General features: G+C 36.4%; 1 protein-coding gene across 1 annotated transcript in view; it reads left to right on the top strand.

The window, feature by feature from the left end:
- The first annotated feature begins 463 nt into the window (after positions 1–463).
- LOC139958437 (death-associated protein kinase 3-like) overlaps positions 464–18,270 on the top strand; it is a 51,609-nt gene continuing 33,802 nt past the window's right edge. The window contains exons 1-2 of the mRNA XM_071955518.1: positions 464–972; positions 9,538–9,750. Of these exons, the coding sequence (XP_071811619.1) occupies positions 878–972; positions 9,538–9,750 (308 nt within the window). The 5' untranslated portion in view covers positions 464–877. The remainder of the gene's footprint in view (positions 973–9,537; positions 9,751–18,270) is intronic.

The following is an 18,270-nucleotide window of genomic DNA, read 5'->3' as shown; positions in this document are numbered from 1 at the left end:
GAAACACAAGGTAATAGATAGCCCGTACACTGATTTTAAAATAGAAATTTGGAATTAAAGATAAAATGCTTCAAGCTGAACAACGATTAAGCAGATGTACCGTACCTACAACACATGCAGACATACCGGTGAAATCCGAGTTCATTTGAAGTTACATATGACTCACCCGTGTTGTCAGTGCAATTTTAATTATAACTACGGACATCTATGCAAGCCATTAGGTGAAACAATTTGAACATATTAAGTCCTATTATATATTTAAACGTATCATTCTTGCTGTATTTTTGGATAAATAAATTTATGGAAATTGTATTCATTTAAACTTATATTCATTACGTTTAAAGTTTAAACTCTTTAGCGAAGTTGTATTTGTAAATATAAATCCTAAATTACTTTTCAAAGCTTCCGTATATAACAGCTGTAATTTAAACTCCAACATGTGTTTTGTACTTTCTCAATTTAAAAACACACATACTACAGAAGGAGAAGAAACGAACGGTTACAAATTAATCGAGTCCCAGGATCCAAAATTATGCTTTCCGAGCAAGAATATTTTCATGCTAGTGGAAAGGTATCAAAGGGATAACCAAATTCTAATAGGACCTTCTTTGGATTTCTGAAAGTTCGGATATTTCGTGCCAACAGTACATTTTATTTCCATTATTAAGTTTGAAGGGCCTAACCTGTACAAGGCTGTAGTGTAATTTAGGCCTACACACTTCATTGTGTCAGGTTATTGCCACTGCAGCTCTGGATAAATTGCAACTTTTTGTTGTGCCTTCTTGGCAGGGATAGCATGCATAATACGTCTAGATAGAACAGTTGCACCTAGAATTTTGTACAACTTATCCTAGGATTTGCATCAAGTTTGTGAACAATGATAATTCGTCGCATAATAGAAGAAGGGACCTCAGACCGTTATCGAGACGGGGAGTTTAGCAAAGATTATGAAGTGTTGAATGAGCTTGGCAGGTAAGCATAGATGAAAGTTTTCAGTCTTTGGCCTAGTGATACATTGCTATGACAAACAGCTTGCCATTTAGCCTATTGCTTACTAAGTTACAGTCTTAGCCTAAGTAACATCGAACTATTACGTTGTATGTGCTTTAAGCCCTTTGCATTTTAAATCTTGACAGTGGATTGAAATAAGTGTTTGCCTGTTTCTGGTGGAGTGACTGGTTGTGTTATTTGCACACGTGGCTACCAATATCTAGCTTTTATGAAAGGAAGTTTAAAACACTCGATCACTAAAACATGCAATAGCAATATAAGTTAAACTAGTTCCCTAGCTAAGCCTATTACACTACAGTATATACCAACAGGCTCTAGGCTAGTACGTATACATGGGTCCTACTTCCACTGATTGATTTATATCAAATTTTGAAATTTAAGCAACTGTTTTGCTGTTCAGTAAATCAGATGTAAAAACAAAGACCGGCATACTGTACAGTGGCTAATAATTATTACAGTTCATTAAAAATAATGTTAGGATGCAAATGGCTGGCAGACTGAACAACCTCACTCATATGGAGACCTTCTTTTCTTGTTCTTTGTTGATTCCATTTCTATGCAGACTACAATAATTAAACTCAATTTGATCAACTTCCAAGGGTATCTTTCAATTACAAGTACTGTAGCAATTTGAAGCTATGTGGATCAGGAAAGTCTTTCATTATCTACAGTACTATTTAATCATATCCTTTGTTTGAATGGGTTAAACACTCTCTGCTTTCTTGTGCTGTGCAATTTGTCAGAAATTTCAGTGTGTTGCTGTGTTTTCATTATCCTTTTGGTTTGAACATGTCCCCATGGAACGTCTGAAATTGATGAGTTTTGCACACTTTTGGTGACGTCATATGATATATTGTTAAACTAAAGTTACTGTAACATTACTGCAATTATCTCAACTGCAGGAGGTAGATTGCAAACTATGTAATAATTTAATTTAGTAAATTATAATATTGATTTACCATAACAAGGTGGTTTCCCAATGTTCTTTGATAGAAATTGTTTGACAAGGCATGAAAGCAAGTGCAGCAGCAATCTACAGATTTAGCAAAGAGTTATTTTTAATTCATTTTCACTTTCTGTTGCTATAAACTGAATGCATTGCTGTATGTACAATAGGTTTAATGTGATGTGCTTAGTTTTCTTTTCGTTCTGTATTGTATTGTGGCATAAATGTGTTAACATTAAACTTTCACTTTAAACTTTAAATACCAGGTGATGTGCTGTACACAATAGCATAATACAGTCTGACAAATCAACTGCATGTTTTGATTAGTCTCAGTCACGCTCAACAAGTCACCGTCGGTAACTTTTAGGCGTCATTATGAAGTACTGAAGGTCGTTATTTGCATAGGAGTGTCACATTGACCAAACCATTTAAATTAATGTACAGTAGGCCTAAAGTGCTGCCACGTTGAGGTTGGGCTTATAAGCATCGGCGTACAAAATGTCAGAAAAGGTCGCAAAACGTTTCAAAATGTCACAATATTTCAGCTTATAATGTCAACCTTGATGTGGCAGTACTTTGTATGTAATACAGTATTCACACTGAGGTGACAGACTGTACTGTAAGATACTGTACTTGTATATTAATTGATATAACATCTTTCTGTATGTGGAATTTGATATTTTTAAATTTTACCAAGTTCATCATAAAATGCAATGTTGAAACATGTGTTAAGGATCGCCATGTTCACACTCAGTTGTTTAAAAAGTTCGCTGGTTGTTTCTTGGACATGAACATAAAGTATTATCTAATCAACTGAACAGCAAATTGTTTTGTCCGACAAGATTTATAAATTTACTGTAAAATGGAAGGAATAACCTACAAATCACTCTAAGTCTAAAGGGACAGGAACTTGACTGGTTGTCTGTCCGACAAACACAAGGATAATTTCGGTTGCCCGACAATAAATTTAATCTTTAACCAGTTTCATAGTCTGCCAATTCTCAGCCCTGATTTCATGTCTATTTCAGCTGTTACAGATACTCTAATGTTAACAGTTAAAACAATAGTCACTATTGATTTTGTGCCACTGTCAGTACAGTACAGTACTTACTGTAACTTTCAATCCAAATAAAAAGTTAGGCCTGTCCTGTGTTGCGATTCTTTTGAAAGTTAAGAAAATAACAAACTTCACAGGAAAAAGGTAATTGTTTGCATGAACAGTGAAGCGTACAGTTAAGTGGTAATTATGTTACCAGGATATATCGAGCAACTATACGTGCACAGCCTGTCTACTTACTGCTGTACAACTGCATTGCATGTATAGTGCATACTGTGTATGCCAGTTTTAGTGTTCTACCCAATAAGTGTGTGTGCCATCAGCAAAAGCCTAAGTACTGTACATCTGAAACGTGAATGTCAGTACAATTTATCAGTTAGGGTACTTTATCACCACTGAGGTCAAGATCTTACAGAAAGTTGTACAAGTGAAATGTTACATGAAGGAAGATAAATATTTAAGAAATAAATGTCATAATAGTGAGCACTTTTCATTACTCTCTTCTCAAGTTCTCAACTAGAATTGATCTCTAGATCTGATAATGTAATGTCAGTGTAAGGTTCTTTCATTATACAGTTTATACACCTCATCTGCTGGCTCTCTCTCTTGTTGTAAGCCTTTCTACGTATTTAAGAAAGAAATGGTCTTACTGTATTTTAAGGCCAACATATTAAACACTGCATCGGATAGTGCACGGGTACAAAGTGATTGTAATTGGCTGAAGTTCGGTAAACGTGGTTGACCGTAGTCCATTCAGAGCCATCCAGTTTGTATATGGCAAATATAAGGGTTCAATTAGTGTGCTGCACTACAGCTGTACAGTAATTAAAATTGAAGAAAAGCCAGCCAAGGTATTGTACAGTAGAACCTGGGTACAGTAGCTGTACAAACTATCCAAATGTCTTAATTGCATCGAATCTATACACTCCCAGCCCCAGCTTTGTGAACATGTTGTGATCATGACAATGTTGTGTGTATAGTACAGTATCATAACAACGTTGATAAGACTTTCATTCATGGACCCTTGCAGACATATGCCCCTGGGTAACCTGCTGTACACCTAAGTTTTTAGGAAAAGTCGCCCAGGATAGAGCCTGGGCATAAAAACCAAACCATTTGATCCACTATCAACCCACTCCCCTTACTGTACATCAATACTGTACCCCCACAGGAGTATGACCATGTCTATATGTACTGTATATAGTACATTACAGTTGTATATAATCCTAGCCAAAAGGAATGAAACTTGAAGCTGGTCTGGAGGTTCAGTACAACCTATGTATGGATTTGTTCTGCAAGCTGTACTGATGAAAATCAAATATGTGAAATTTTTGTGCAAGTTATATTCCTGTTTTGATGTCCCAGGCTCTTATGTCTTTACAAGTCTTACTGAGGCTACTGTACACCAGCTCCTGGGATGAGCATAGAAAGTCTTTGGTTTGTTCAAAATACTTAGGATTTGTGTACAGGTCAGTACAGTCGCCCAGGAAAGAACCTGGGCACGAAAACCAAACTACCGAACGACTGATCCGCTCTCAAACCCAGTCCCCTTGCATCGGGACTGTGACTGTGTGATCATCGTCGGGTGTGCATCACCATTCCCTTCGAAAGGGAACAGAAACTACACATACAGGAGAATATGTTCATTAGTACACTATTCAAAGGTTGGACGGGTGCACTCATGCACTGTACAGTACTACAGTAGTAGTAGTACTGTATGTATGTATTGTGTTGTGTTGTATTAGCAGATGTACACTCAGCTTGTTGCTATTGTTCATTTGTACAGTAGGAATACAAGGATTAATACCAACCTATTGTATGGTAGAGTGATAATATTTGCCAACAAACTGTTGACTGAGAGATTTTTGCATGCCATTGAGGATTATAGTAATGTACATGATTATCAGAGTTGCTTAAATTAGATTTGATCTGAGTATAGTAATCTGTTCTTGAGTTTGCAAGTTTTGTTCTATGTATAGTGATGTTCAGTTACCATGGAAATGCTGTTGTCTTTGCAAGTGTGGGGGTGTAGCTATTAAACTACTGTGAATAGGGATTCTTTCTAAACAAGTTGTTTACATTTCGTAGCCAAGGATATAATTTTGCCAAACCTACAGTAGAAGTGTTTCTCAAATAATGTAAGATCAGGAATGACCCCAAAGTAAAAACGTTCTCCTGGAATGAAGATGTTGTTCACCAAACTAATTTTAAGTACAGGTATAGTATCAAATAAATGGTACATCTAATTTTCCACGGAATAATTTATCCAGTATTGCATCCCAAACGGAATAATGCAAAAGTGATGAAATTTCTGTATTTAAAGTGCAAAGATGTACATAGCAATTTTGTACACAAGAAAGACACATGTATACTGTGCAAACTACTATTGACTGTATGATGTGACACCTGTTTGCTTAAAGGTAAAAATGTTGACAACTATACCTTGAAACTTATACAGTATGTAGGAATTTCACCGAAAATTTCACGAGGGTCCTGCTGCATGGAATGTATTCCTCTTTCATGACTCCAACATAAATGTTACCCTGGACTAACTAGATCCTTTGCACTCAGTTTTCAGTAACATTATGTTGAGTACCAGAGAGTTATTATTTGTATCAAATGCCAGAGGCAGCTCCATTGACCCTTGACATCTCCTCTCTGGGTCGCACATTGCCTTTATGGTATGTATGCATCATGCGCTAGATAAACTCTTTCCCAAACATTAGTGAGCAAGCACTTTTCATAGTGTTCAAGGAAAGTGGGCAAGTTTATCTAAGGACTTTGCTTCAGTATTCTGTCAATGATGCCTATAAGAGAAAGGGTTACCCTGGGCTATTGACTTTGTCCCACATGATCCAAGTGAAAGAAAAAAACCAGGTCTCTTGTTGAAGTATCAAAGCTAATAAAACCTGGCTCTACAGGATACCTGTTCAGTGAGTGTTAACATAAATCAGGGTTATTCAACTGTGTGTTGTAATAGGGAATCAGAAGGATTTCTACAGTACCACACAGCATTGTACATGTATGTGTAATATTATATATCTAAGAGGAAGCTGGAGCCTTGGCTGGGATATCTGGTGGAGGCTACCAATGTATTATTTATGATGACTCTGATTGATTAATTGCTAAGATAGTACCATGTTGAGCTGGGCTGTATAAACTAACTCTGAAGAGTACCAGTATGTACAGACTTGGTGTCATTTCACAGAAGTTACAAGACTCTGACGTTCGTACTGTACTCTACTCTACATTGTGCTTGAGTCCGATTAAATGTTCAGTTGGGTAGTAAGTGGCTTAAAAAATATGGGATGAATGGCTGAATGTTTCATAATCCTGCTCTTCAAGATTTACTTCACTTCTCACTTCCCTGTCTCCTCATGACAACTGCATTCTCGCTACCTACCTTCCTTGTCTAGAGCGGTAAACTGAGCATCACCATCCTCTCCAGGTGACTGGCTCATTCTGGAATTTGTAATGCATTCATTACTGACTTTGTTTTATTATCTAAGAGGATAACTGGATAGATGTCTTTCATAATGACTAGTAGTTGACTACAAGTACTGAAAAGAAAAGTAGCTACTAGCAGACAACCAGGGTCAGACTACATACAGTATACCCTGTACAGGACATAACTTTTATATAAATCTGTTGATACCGAAGTTAGCTATCCGTCATGTTATTGTTGAAACCAGTATTACACCCCACTGAACAAACAGTACCATCTAGGTTAAAAATGTTTAAACATTTTGTAAGGAATTACTCATTAAATGTTGTTTGTAGTTAACACACACCACTGTTTTTTTTCCTATATAGTTTAAACCCACCAATCAGAATTACTGATTGCTACTGGGTAGCACTTGTGTCCTGTCACTTTGTCAACACTATATAGCTTAGCAATCTGTTATGTAAGTTAGTTGCCTAGTTACTGTACAAACGATAGGTGTTGTGTGCACACCTACAGACTTATTATGATCTACATGTACTTTGGGGAAAGCCATGGAGCCATCTGACAATGAATGACAAGTGGAAACCTGCAACAAAGTTTGATTGATAGATCGATAAGTTTCATAATTTTAGGCCCATTGGAAAGGATTTTACAAATTAACAGAATTCACTTCTCTCCCGATCAATGCTTCCTTAGGAAATAGTTGTACCAAATATGTATGGGTTTCGGTTTTCTTACTGTTACAGAATGTAATATGTAAGATGGAATGGAAAATTGTCATCTGTTATTTAATCATAACTCCTACAGGACATATAATCTGAACTGTCTATGACCTCCTTTAAAGCAGTGAGGACTTCAAACTTTCCTTAATTTAACTTCTTGAGTCATACAATGGATTCTGCATGTAACAGACAACTTGTCAAATTAATCAGATCTGCAGTATGAAATGGCCCCCCCCCCCCCAAATGGTAATGAGGGAGATATTTAAGAACTTTGCATGCATAGGCTCTGGATGTGTGACCTGATTAATTCACTTTGGCTTCTGTATGCTGCTGTGTGGCGATCGGTGTTATATAGTCATCGTCTGCTTTGCAATCCGTGGCCCCCCCTCACAATTTTGCAGGTCGGTAAGAGTTTTCCCTAAATTTTTTCGGGAAACCAAAAAAGGTACATACATGTACTGTGTGTACTGTACGTTTCTTTCAAGTGGCATTTTATGGCACAACTTGATCTTCTTTGCCATTGGGAAATTTTGTACCCAACCGGCATGCTCGGATACTCACTCGAGTTGAGTTGAGGATGTACAGTACCCACATCTGCAATGACAAAACTCAAAAAGTGTTGAAATATCCTACTGTATCTCAAGTAGACTCAAGGCAAACCTTTCACAGTATGTTTTATGTTATTCCTTTCATTCTTTAAGTGGAAGTCATACTGTAGACAGTATTCATTCTCTGGGAATGGGTTAAAATTCTGGCCAAAAAAATTTTAAAAAGTATCATCATGCTTGTGTGATCATTTACAGTACTACACTGTAGTTTGCCAAAACCAAAAAACCAAATTTGTTAAATATATGTTGATGGATCATGGTGGAGACTGAATGAATTATGAGGCTTTAAAGTAAATTTCTACTTTCTTCAAAGTCACAGGCACTGCAAAAATACCCTGCTGTTCAGATAACCACACTCAATAGGTGCACAAGGTTTACCCAGGGAGTTGTTATCCATAAGTTAACAACTCCCTGGTTTACCAAGGGTTTAGACAAGACACTGCATATACAGTACAGTAGGGTATTTAAATAGTCCTTTAGTGTTTAGGTGTTAATACATGATGGTTAATCGCCCATTTGGGTTAGGGCCAGGCTGTGCACACTTACTGTACACAGTAGGGTGGTTTCATGCACCATACAGTAGGAAAGACATCAAGTGAGTTAATCGCTGTTCAAATTGTATTCCAATATGTTGTCTGTGATGCCAAAGTACAGTCAGTAGAGAAGAAGTTTATTCGGTTTTGCATTGCAAAATGCCCTATGCAAATTGGAAACATAGCAAAATGTATGGAAAAGTATGGAAAAGTATGGAAAGTGTACACACTTGATGAACATCAGTTTTTTTACCTGTTACATAGAAACCATGGCATTCATGAGAGAGTGAGACAAAATTTGGAGCCTTGAAAACTGCTACATAAACATTTGAACACTGAATTATTCCCTACAGTACTTCAGGAAACCCAACCTTTTAACCCTGTTTTGAACTTGTGTGAGAGAAGTCACTGTGATGAAGGGCTTCTCCAAAAGGTCTCCAGAAAGTCTGCACCATGTTGGAATGAATGTTTATCTGGTGTTGCCAATTTGTCAGTGTGTGATGTTATTTTGCCAAGTCTTGGAGATGTGAGACCTTTCAGTTTCCCTCTGTCCTCTTCACACTTTTTAATGTGAATATATCTATAGATGATATCGACATGTATTGAAACCAATGCCAGTATTAAAGATTTATAAGAAGTTGTAAACCCCATTTCTATTTACAGAAGAAAGGAACCCATTGTGATAAGGAACACCTTTTTCAAGTTCAAGCATATATATGCTGTATGTGGGTTTATGTTTTCATTTGATTGGATAAAGGTAGCTTCAGAAGGAATGAATTTAATGAAAGTTGGGAAAAAGGAAGTTGTTGGTTCAATCCCTGGCCCGCCAAAGTATGTTGGGGATTTCATCCAAGAGAAATCCAGTTTGCCCATCTGAAATGGTCTTTCAAATTGTGAAACATCCAAAATGAGCTAACCCTGTAAATTGGATATATATTCATTGGATATAAGTGAAAGTTACAAGGCGTTTCATTTCTCTCACAAACACCTGCAGCTGCTTCAGATTGTGAAATAACTCCCTTTTCCAGTCTGATATCTGATGATTAATATTTTGAGTTGCTCTTGATAAAATCTTAAAACTGGAAAGCTGTGATATTATAATTATCATAAAATGATAGACATCAAGAACTACTTGCTACCCATATTACAGTATGTACTGAATAGCTGGTTTCAACTTTCCTAAGAACATCTCGATACCTTTTCTCTCCCTCCCAGGGGTCGATTTGCAGTAGTACGGAGATGCGAGCACCGAACGACCAAGCAGGATTTTGCCGCCAAATTCATACGAAAACGCAAGATGGGGAAAGACTGCAAGGAGGACATTTTGAAAGAGATCAGAATCCTTGAGATGTCGACAGATCAGCCCAGATTGATTGGTCTCCATGAAATCTATGAAACTAATACAGAAGTCATATTAGTTTTAGAATTGTAAGTACAATAGATCTAAGTTTATTAAGGTATGCATATTCATAGATATATATAAGGTATGAATATTCAACGATAGTACCATTACAGGTTATTGAATGAGAAGACCGCAAGTGACTGCGGTGTCTGCCACACAAAGAAGATACTGGTTAATGTCTGTCTGTGTGGTAAAGATACCCAAATTATGCAGACGGTTTGTTACAGTAGTAGTCAACCCTCCAGTATAGTATGTTGCTGAAAACCGGTAACTTTTAGAATCTGATGAATAGGATTTTAACCTTTTGGGAAGAATTTGGTTAGTTGGGTCAACCTCTGTTGAAATCCCATCTGAATAAATCCCAAAAGTGCTAATGGCAATTACAATGTTCTGTTGTCTGTTCATGCAAGCTGTACTTCAGGTACAGGGCTTTAACACAAAAATCAATTTTATTATTTAGTTGCTTGCAAGAGAACCCATGCCATTAAAGTTTGGTGAGGTTTGCATACTTTCTGTACCCCCTGGAGAAACGTATGCAGTATCCATAGAAGACTTGAATCGATTGCACAATGGACTGTGTATGCTGTAATGTACTGTACATACCTATGGTATTATTGAATCTCTTCAACACTTGTGCCTTTGTACAATGGTGAATTCTCTTCTTTTCTGCTAGTGAAATCAGGCCCTTACATCGGCTGCTGCAATGAATGGGCTTGTTTGTATTGCATTTTGAGTTCCTGCTATTGAGAGACACAATTACATCAAAGTCTGAAACTTTATTTATGAGACCTTCTCATGAGGAGACCAATCACTTCCTTTGCACTTTCAAGGTACATATCAGCTATGGAAGCAAACTGAGCTAGATTCGGTTGATATTCTATGGACAGAAGTTAAAATGTGAACATTGAAAGAAAAAAAAAAACTCTTTCTTTGGAAATGTGATAAATTTTGTACATTTTATATCCTGATAAACTGAAATAAATGCCAAATCTTTATCGGCATTAGGCTTGTTTGCTTTGTAATAAAATGTAGATGTGATGAAGTACATTACAGGGACTGTAGTGCATGGTAGTATAGTAGAATTCAACAGCATGAGTACCCATTGGTATGAGTACCAGTAATATACATGAGTACAAGGCTCTTAGCACTAGAACAAGATCTATTCTAATTTCCAAGATACCTTGAGAATGAACTTGTACAAGACACCGCAGGTAAAGTCACAATTGTACACTACATTGTAGAATGAACAATTTACAACTACAGAATCACTACGAGACAGTACAAAGTGAATCCAAAATTGCTAGATCTGCTATAATGGTCATTGAAGTTTGTAAAACTAAGAATACAAAATGTGAAGTCAAATTCTCATAATTTGAACACTTCTGATATGATATTATTAATGGGAGCAAGATTTTCAAGATTTTTGAGGTAAAGTTGAGTGGTATATAAACCAAACTGTGGTAAAACAGACTTACTGTACTGTATGACTACAGCATGTCTTGTTTGGTGGTTGTGGCTCCTTGAATGTCCTTCTCATCAATAATTAAAGAAAGGGTTTAGCTTACTTTTTGAAAAAGGTGCAATTATTAGGCTTAAATAGGTAGCCTAACATTATTCCAGTACATGTACTGTAGGTCGTCATTATTGTGTTGGTTTCATGGTATTAACCTGTTTACTTTGTTTGGTCTTGAAAAATCCTGTTTTTTTTTATTTGTTTTAAAGCATGGGAACCATGTACAGGCTGTAAAATGTCTTATATTTACAATTTTAGTCTCAGTAACATACTTGTTAGTAACGTTGTGATTGTAGAACTGTTTGCTACATGTGATGAAACATCCACAAAATGGCTGCTTTCAAGTTTGTATTACCTGGGATGTGCAGTACAGTACTTTTGTTCTGTGATTTGTGACACAAATGATGCTTGACAACAATTCATTTTAACTGTCCAATCAAAAACTTTGATTTGACCATACTGCAGGACATTATTTATATATAGTCGGTTTCTCGATCTTCCTAATAATATACAACTTTGTGGTGCTTTCTTTTTTGTTTTTTTCTTTTTAAGTTGAAACAAGAGTATCGATAGTTTGAATCAAATGGGTATGATCTCAAATGGTCACAGCAAGCAACACTGACCATTGGCTAATTTCTAACTTCCTTCCCATGCAAAGGAGCTAGAACAGTTTGTCAGAACTGCCAAACAAGCCATAATTATGCCATTAAATTTCGGGTAGAAATTGTGTTACAGTTTACTATGTAAATAAGGTCTTAAGAACTTTCAATCCCATGGATTTGTGATTTAAGCTCATTTAACATGGTACAGTACTTTATATGTACAGTACACTGTGCAGTAGGTCAGCTACCCCAAGGGTTTTTGGCCAACACAAAGAAATTTCATGGTCAGCATGCATGTTTGTAGTACTTTTCTTGTCTTTTTTTTTGACCAAAAGAAGGTTCTGTTTGCTAAATTTTTGTGGTTTCCACGAATTGTGGATTGGCAACAAAGTATTGAATGAAGGAAAGTGGTGATCTGTACAGCTTGATAAGCTGTCAAACGTTGAATGAAAGTTTTTTGTGTTCATGTTCTGTTTGTTCACCCTGAGAATACTAATTTGCTGACCTGTAAACAAGATTTGTCAATTTGTTCCTCTATTTTAACCACTAAAAAAAGCAGATTACAGAAACTACTGTACTGTATAGTGGTAATTGGAGAAAGCTAATTCCTTACCACGAAAACTGTATGTTAACTTAACTTATGACAGTTATATGCAATGGTCTGCTTTAGGTTTGGAAATGATGTGCTGGACTGGATATATTCATGCTTCAGTCAACTAGATTTGTTGTGGTTTAGCTGCTGGTGGAGGGTTTCTTTACTTTTCTTAGATTTCTTTTTAGGTGACAGAAGAATAAGTGAGGAGAAAATTAGAAGGTTGCACAGTGAGTTCAGATCAAGTAGTGGATGAAGTTGTCAGGTTGAAAATACTGTGCATGTCTGTTTGTGTTGTACTTGTGATTAACTTGGCCATAACAATCTGAGTGTGTAAAGAAATTGTTAAGATCTAATGGAATTTCAGGGAATAATTTATCTTGTCACATACTGTAGCAACAAAATTATGCAAACATTAATTGGCATGCAAAGTACTACTTTATCAGTTGGAGAGATTAATGGATCAAATATCCCAAATATAAAACTGATTTATACCGACCAGGTATCGAACCTGGAACCTCCCGATTGCTATCATCATTGCTTTAAATGCCACCGCCTTTATCCACTCGGCCACAGCAAATAGAACAAATTTGTTTCAACATGATGGTACTGTCTGTTACTGATTGTACAGTACTGCCCAAGTACTAACCGTAAATACTAGAAATACAAGGAACTTGGAAGTCTCATTTATGGCTCAAGATTTAGAAGAACGAAAGAAATATAATGGATCTGACCATCTGGCCCACATTAGCGTTACATACAAGTCCAGGCTGCCAGCTGTTTACTCTAAAGTCTCACTGTTATGTATTCATTCGTGTTCATCAATGTTTTCCCACCAGGTCAACGGATAGTGTTTAGAGCACCTTTAATTTGAATCGAAAGATCAAGCTGCAAGTTTTTCCTCACAGCCATAAAAAAGAGGATTCAGGCTTAACTTCATTTCTTAGCCGGTTAATAGTCATTTGTTAAACAATTGTGAGAAGGAAATGACATATTGTGAGAAGATTTGATGACCTCAAACCCCAGGGTTTCCTTCTGTGATCTCCATGTGTGGCCAGGGAAATTAAAAGAGAGTATTACTCTACAGTTAAATATATATTCTCTGTGAAAACCTACCGCCATTCAGATTATTGATTCACCATTGTCAGCTGTCCTCATGGAGTGTCTGCACGGTACTGCATCATCTTACAGATGATCTCAAATCCTGATGTTCCTGGTTTACAGGAAAGGTTTTATTATAGACAGGGGGGGGGAGGAGGGTAGGAGTTATTAGAAAGGGTGTAAAATGTAACAGGGAGAGTACTGTAGGTGGGGGTGGGGTGGTAGTCCTGATGGTGGTAGATCATCCTTAGACATTAGAACTGACTTGCTTGAATCTTTCATTGGAGTCCTCAAGTACAGTGTGAGACTTTACTGCATGCAATTAGTTGTGTTGCAGTAAACTGTCAGAAATTAGTTGGAAATGGAATGTTGGTAACCTTTTTGGTGCCAATAGTAAACAAATGTCACAATGCTGTTTGTTCCCCGCTTTATGTTGAAAAGTTCTGTTTTGGTAGGGAGGGATGGAGGGTGGGGGGGGGGGAAGAAGTAAGGGTGGAGTTTTTGAAAACAACTCATCATATATAGTCTAGTGCCTAGCTATGAACAGAGAAGTCAATAAATCTGCCCACACAAACGTCACATAAATGTTTCCATGGAGTTTTCCCCCACCAAAATAATGACAAGGAACAGACAATGCCTTTTCATTTGAATTTGAATTGTTGGATCTATGTGGATGGGCCAAGTATGTGTGATTATTAACTGAACAGAGTAGTACCAGAAGCCAATTGTAGAGTTAGGGATGGGTGAGTTAGTGTTTATAAAGGGATGATGCATCATGGGGCTCTAACTTCAGGTATAGTACGTTCGTCAGAGCTCCCACATTGTTGGTAAGTACTTATAGTAACGCAATGTCCATTGTGGTTACATCGTGCATTGAATGCCATTCAAGTTGTGGAAGTAATAAATATTTTGCCATGATGGTACCACTTCAACATTCCAGCATTATTATAATAGTCACACAAATAATCCAGAGGTTTGTTATATAATAAAGACTTTTTTATACTTTGGTAATTGGTATGCATGGTTTATTTATTTTAGAGCTCTTGCATGTACATGTGAATGTATAACCTATTTCAACAACTCTTTAGACTGTTCAAACAGTTCTTTGCTATATTTAGTTATTTAGCTATTTCAGTTATGTTGCTATTTCAGTTAAATTCCATGAAGGAATGTCAAGTTTTTCATTGATTTAGTGTGTAACAATAAAGTTGGTATTAATGTACACAGTCCTTGGAGTGCAAGACACAAAACAGAGTGGTTTACTGTACACAGAATTCTTTAACCTTCTCTAGTTTATTGTCTGGAGGAAAGCACTTTGACCCTAATTGCACAGGACCTTCAGTAGACAAGGTTTACTAACTTTATCCTACACCATAAACATGCAGGAATGTTGATGTTGGGAAAACACCATCTTGGTTTAAATACAAACTGTTTGCACAGTACACTACATTCAGAAACTGCCAATGACAATGCTTGTGGACTCACTATATAATACAGATCTGTACAGTAGTATGAAGAAATTGTCACATTTACTGTAAGTTGGACATATCTGTAATATCCTGACCATTGTAATCTACTGTACATATATATAAAAGGGGGAAAAACTGGTCTGTCAGTCAAAATTCAGATTGTGTAAAGTTGATGCATGATGGGAGATGGTTTTGTCTTCAGGGCAGATCTGTTCCTTAAAATGCAATTAATTGATGAAATGTGTCAATCTCCAAACTGAGCATTATACACATACTCTTTAGTGGATAAGCAATTTGCTAACAGTTTTGTTTTATTTTAATGTCCAAACTGGTTATACAGTGGACATGCCAACCTCCATTTCATAACAATTCAGGGATTTGTTATGTTTCATTCCACATATGATTGGGCAAAATGCAGTCTAAAGTAAGTCAGATAAAATACAAAAAGGGAAAACGTTTTGAGTGTAAAGTCTGTATACCTGCAGTACAGTGGGTCATGATATGAACGAACAACGCAAGTTTGGGAATTCTTTATTTTTTTTGACAAGAGCTTCAATTGTGACGTACTGTACAGTACTGTATAGGGTTAAGCATCCATAATTCTTTCTCCTAATTAGTGGATTACAATGTGGCTTGAGAAAGTGGGTTTTCGTGACTGGAAAGCTTAGCCTAGAATCCATTTAGGGATAACCTTGGGTACTGGCATGCCATCTCTTTTATAGGAGGAGAAAGCTTACCATCAATTATCAATAATCGAGGTGATTTGATTGGACAAGTGAATTGTACATCCCCCTCAACACTGATCGCCTATTATCCTGAGTAAATCCTAACTGGTTATGTACACAGCAGCGGTAAAGAAGCAAGCTGAATTGAACAATGGATTCGGAGGATAATGGTGCTTTGTTGTTTATCATTTTAACCCTCTATTGTAACATTCCAAAGCTGTCATGTGTCCATTGTTCATTGAAAATATTTCAAATAGTTGTGGGGTTGTAATTTGGTGGTGTTTTAATTAAAATGCTTTGTATTGTATGCAATATATATGGCTTAGAAATATAGGTTAAATGTAAATTAGAAGATTGCCCATCTGTGTTAATTGACAAGTTAATTGGGACAATGCATTTTACAATATGAGGTCATTAGTTTTGTCAAAAGAGAGGAGCTATGAAGAGAAATGAATTAATTAGAGAATCATAAGTTTTTTGAATAATTAACAGACAAGGATAATTACTCTAATGCCCTTCAAGTTTGAAGAGCTTAATATGACCTCGAAAGTTAAATGAGAAATATGACAACCAAATGTCTCCATAGTTAAATTTCTTTTATTACTAATTGTGTCCAGTCTTTTGCTTTTGTACGCAACTTCTTTTCTTTAAATTCTTTAATTTAAAAGTTATTTTCATTGAGCTCTCCAATACTACCAGATGTTGCAATCAAGTTTTAAAAATTCTCCCATCAAGATGTTTATCAGGTGAAACACATCTGCGGTGGTTTAATTTATGCAGGAGGATCCAGTATCTTGAAAATGAGAGGGTGTAACCATGGAGTCATTGAAGCAGACACCAGATGAAACAGGGTTGAGTTTTCCACCTTTAAAAAATTAAATTGAGACTTTAGTTCCTTCCCCACTTACCTGTCTCCTCACAACCTCAGTACTGTTGTTCTACCTCATCTAAAGTGAACTGGACACCTTTCAACACTGTGCCTTCTATGACTGGACCCCTCTGGTCAATAACCACCCTTCTCTTGAGACCACCCAAAGTGTGTAGAAAGTTCGTTTGGTGCTCAGATTTTTAATATTTGAGCTAAAAGTTAATTTTACCCATTAGATTGTGCTAATAACTACTTGAAATGTTTTTGTGTGGTTTGAGAAAGGTGTGGGCATGGGGAAAACTCTTTCCATCCATGTCTGGGTGCATGTAGAATTGTTTAATGCAAAACAAAAGTGAGGGGTGTGTTGGGAAGAGTTAGGGGGGAAGGGGAGGAGATGTTGGTGGTCGTTAACTTTTTAAGTGTTTAGTTCCCAAAGCACTGCATAGGGGATGGACTTTACCAATGAAAGGACTAAAGAGTTTTAATTGTTTATGTATGTCAGCTAGCTTCAAACTGTAGAGGAATAAGTCATGTAACACATTGATGATGTACGTATGTACAGTATTAAAGAATATGAATGATAGTGTATTGTGTTGCAGCAGTCTGTATCAAACTAGATATTGCATTAGGCCAAAAAAAGATAGAATATCATGATGAAAACACAAATTTGCAACATAATGTAACAAATTTATGAATTTTGATGTATGTGTACCTCTACTGATTACGCTACCGATGTTGTTGCCAAGTTGCCTTCAAATCTGGATATCTTTGTTTGGTTGAGCTATTTACTTTGTACAAATACTGAACTGTCAGTCTTGTATCTGGAATTCTATTTTTAGCAAATATTTCAACAAGTTGTGATAATGCTTTGCTTGGCTGACACCCTCATCTAATAAAAAAAGGACAGTGGAAAAAAGATCTGTTTATATTTACATAAAATGGTATATTGGAATGACTAAAGGTTTGCTGGTGACAGTGAATCTGACAAGAGTGTTATTTTTAACACTGAGTGTTAAAGGTGTTGAAAATGCAAGCTGATACATACAACCTCCCTCCTACAATCAAATTATTCAAACTGTCTATTTACAGTATGTGATTTTTAAATCACTTATTGTGTTGATTTGCTGCAGGGAATAGATTTACTGGTTTTCATTCTGTCTAAGGGTGCTTAGGTACGGTAGTTATGATTTGGTTTACTGTACTGGAAAATAATGAAAGCACTACATTATAAACTTCTCTGTATGAACGGAAACCCAACTGTCTATAATTGCCATCTTTGCATTTTTTTTGGTAAGAAGTTCCTGATTTTGTAGCATTTTCCTTCATGATACTGTACCACATCAGGTACTAAACAGAATTCCCTGTATAGGCTACTGTACAGTATAATGGTTGGAACAGTCAATTGATAGTACTGTATGTCAACATTTTTAACTTGATTAATGAAGGTACTTTGCAGGATGGCAAAGTTAATTTCATATTTTCATATTTTATCGCTTAGAATAAGTCATTCCTGATTGCTCATACCTTCCACTGAACCAAAGTTAAGGTCTTGTTCCCAGTTAAGGCACAGCTGTAATACTGTGTTGGAAATGTATGCAATTATAATGGGACGGACGTTACATTATAATAATTATACTCATTAATCAAACAAAATTATATTGTAATGTACTTCCCCA

Source organism: Apostichopus japonicus, chromosome 18, assembly GCF_037975245.1.
Source record: "Apostichopus japonicus isolate 1M-3 chromosome 18, ASM3797524v1, whole genome shotgun sequence".
Lineage (NCBI taxonomy): Eukaryota > Metazoa > Echinodermata > Holothuroidea > Aspidochirotida > Stichopodidae > Apostichopus > Apostichopus japonicus.
The sequence above is the reverse complement of the archived record's forward strand: the minus strand, read 5'-3'. Positions and strand labels throughout refer to the sequence as shown.